The sequence below is a fragment of the Helobdella robusta genome (assembly GCF_000326865.2).
Source record: "Helobdella robusta unplaced genomic scaffold HELROscaffold_30, whole genome shotgun sequence".
NCBI classification, from domain to species: Eukaryota; Metazoa; Annelida; class Clitellata; order Rhynchobdellida; family Glossiphoniidae; genus Helobdella; species Helobdella robusta.
Genome location: NW_008704502.1, coordinates 534,138 through 537,312, shown reverse-complemented (window position 1 = coordinate 537,312; position 3,175 = coordinate 534,138). Strand labels below are relative to the sequence as shown.

At 36.9% G+C, this 3,175-nt stretch overlaps 1 protein-coding gene across 1 annotated transcript in view; it reads right to left on the bottom strand.

The window, feature by feature from the left end:
* HELRODRAFT_174509 (hypothetical protein) overlaps positions 1-3,175 on the bottom strand; it is a gene marked incomplete at both ends in the record, with an annotated part of 6,227 nt that overhangs the window by 631 nt on the left and 2,421 nt on the right. Inside the window, one exon of the mRNA XM_009021953.1 lies at positions 110-356. Within this exon, the coding sequence (XP_009020201.1) occupies positions 110-356 (247 nt within the window). The remainder of the gene's footprint in view (positions 1-109; positions 357-3,175) is intronic.

Below are 3,175 nucleotides of genomic sequence, written 5' to 3'. Positions count from 1 at the left end.
ATCTTCATTTGCGTCTCTAAACATTAAAATAAAATTTTTGGCATTTCACACATCTCGCAAATAGCAATTGTATGATGATTAAAATATGTACAGGCTCCACAATTCCAACCATCTTCATCATTATTGTTGTCATCTTTAACGATATTAGCGAACTTGTTTTCGGCGTAGTGACTGCTCTTTTTGTTATTTTGTTCTGCATTGTTATCCACGATCTGAGGCCTAATTTCGTTCAGTATTTTGTTGTCTAAACACGAAATTGGCTTGAAACGTTCAAATAAATTTATTTCCTTGAAAAGGCCTTGTATGAGAGTTTTCAATTTGTCATTATCCTTTTTCAATTTGATGAGATTTTCTTCCTGAAAAAAAATTTTGTTCATGAAATCAATTTAACATGGTTCAACAGCATCAAGGAAAGAGCAATCAGAAGAATGCTCTGACCAGATAGCAACTCTACAAAATACGTTTTCATTATTTTATATTGATGGTAGTTCAGTTCATTTGGGGTTTTCCGAACATTGTTGGTCGGATCCACCTACAAACACCGCGATTTGATCTTTCAGCTCTAAACATTTTTGGATGAATTTTTAGACTTTCCTCAACTTGGTTTAGTAAAAGTCTTGATCACATATCTTTCTTTATTATCATCTTTATTATTTTATTCAATTTTACACTAAAAGTATAATTTAAGTTTTGTCATATTAAATTTTTAAATTATATCGCAAAAACAACGAGACATAATTACTAGATTATTAGTTATAAAATTCAATCAGGTTAGAAAAGCTATTCGAATTCTCTTAATAACCGACCCATAAACAATTTCATTCTTGGTCTAAACCTTTCTTTCTTATTTGCAATTTCTTCTTAACCATCAATAGGCCACTCTGTATCTACTAATCCCTTTTGATTTAATCAATATATATATATATATATATATATATATATATATATATATATATATATATATATATATATATATATATATATATATATATATATAGGATTACGCAATAGAATAAGCCTCTTCAAATAAGCCCTTTCATCTGCCCACTTAACACACCTGGACCTCCGGTGGCGGATCTAAACAACTTTAACGGAGGAGCCAAAATTTAAAACAATTTTAAACTTTGACATTTTTTCTTAAATTTTTCAGCCACGTAAATTGATTTCTTCGCTGTCAGGAAACAATACCGAAGGTTATTCAAAAATGTCAAAGTTATACCTGGCGAATCATGTGTCGCCCAACACAGACTCCTTGTGGCAGACCTGGTTGTCGAATTGTCACAACATTAGTCTAAACAAATGCCTCGGAGAATCAAAACGTGGAAGCTGAAAAGCAATATTCATCGAGAAAAATTTCAACAGATTGTCGCCACACAGTTAGACCACCAATCGCAAGCTAGTACAGATTGGAGTACATACAAAACCATTTTGATAAACGCTGCAACTACAGTTTGTGGGAAAACTGGTACAAAACGCCAGAATGAACGGGACACTTGGTGGTGGAATGACAGTGTACAAAATGCAAAAGCTGAAAAGAAAGTTGCATACAAGCAGTGGGAAAAATCAAAGTTTGTTGATGACCATTAAATTTACCGTGAGAAGAACTATGCAAGACGTCAAGTTGCACTGGCTCGGACAGATCAGTGCAGAGAGTGGCTCACTAAAAGCAAAGGTGAACAAATGAAATCTCTGTATCGTATAGCAAAACAAGCAAAGCGTACGAAACAAGACATAGTTGGTGCCTCATGTATCAAAAACGACAAAAATGAGATGGTTCTTGAACAAGATGAGATCAAGTTACAGTGGAGAGAATACTTCAACCGTCTGTTAAATGAAACAAATCCCATCAATGTCAACTTTGACGCTCCACCCATTGAAGGTCAGATTCCAGACATCACTGTAGAGGAGCTTACAGAAATGACATTATCAAAGCATCTGGTACTGCAGGTATCCAAACGTTACTGCAACTTTGCCGTGAAGTGTGGAGAAATTGCTCAACGCCGACTGAATGAAACTATAACATGAAAGTTCCGCTATATAAAAGCAAAGATGATTTATTGAATTGTTCATCATATCGGGGTATACGTCTGTTAGAACACTCCCTGAAAATTGCCAACTATCACACATTTTTGTAGACCTTGAAAAAGCATTTGATCGAGTTCCCCGTGAAGCAATCAGGTGGAGTCTACGTCGACAACTCATTCCAGAATATCTTGTTCGACTTGTGATGGAAATGTATACGAATGCCTAGACTCTCGTCAGCAAAACGGTTGGAAACACAGATGCATTTGACATCGACATTGGAGTTCACCAAGGCTCGATTCTCAGTCCACTGTTATTTATAACTGTGATGGAAGAAATCACAAAACCGATACGCACTGATGACATTTAGAATCTAATATATGCTGATGATATCGTTTTAACAGCCATGTCTGAGCAGAATGCAGCACGGATGTTTGAAGATTGGAACACCAGACTCGCTGATCATAGATTCAAAGTCAACATCAGCAAAACCAAAGCAATGAACACTGGTGAACCCATCCAATCCACAGCTACTGGACGATGGCCCTGTTCAGTTTGCAAAGCTGGTGTAGGTAACAATTCAATCAAGTGTCAGCAGTGTAACCAGTGGTGTCACAAACGTTGTTCAAAAATAATTGGTACTTTATCTAAAGTGTCCAATTTTGTTTGTCCTGCTTGCATCAATCCACAACAACAAACTCGAAGTAGCACTGTTTTTGAAGCCATTAAAATAGAGAAAGTCACATCGTTTCAATATCTAGGAGATGTTCTAGATTGTACTGGAATAGCTGAAGCTGCCGTTCGAGCACGCATACATGCAGCCTGGAATAAATGGCATCTCCTTGCCTCTATATTGATGCGGCGTGACATCCCACTACCACTACGATCAAGACTTTATAAATCTGTGATACGTCCGGTTTTTTTATATGGTGCCAAAACATGGCCAATGACAGCCAAACTGGAACAACAACTTCAACGAACCGACATGAAAATGCTCCGATGGATGCAACGAATTAGTCTGAAGAACCACATCAAATCTACCGAAATCCTGCATCGTGCTGGTTTAGATGATGTAAAGGACGAATGCCGGCAACACCGTCTGAGGTGGTTTGGTCATGTCAAACGAAGGGAAATAGTGCCAAACTCTCTGCAG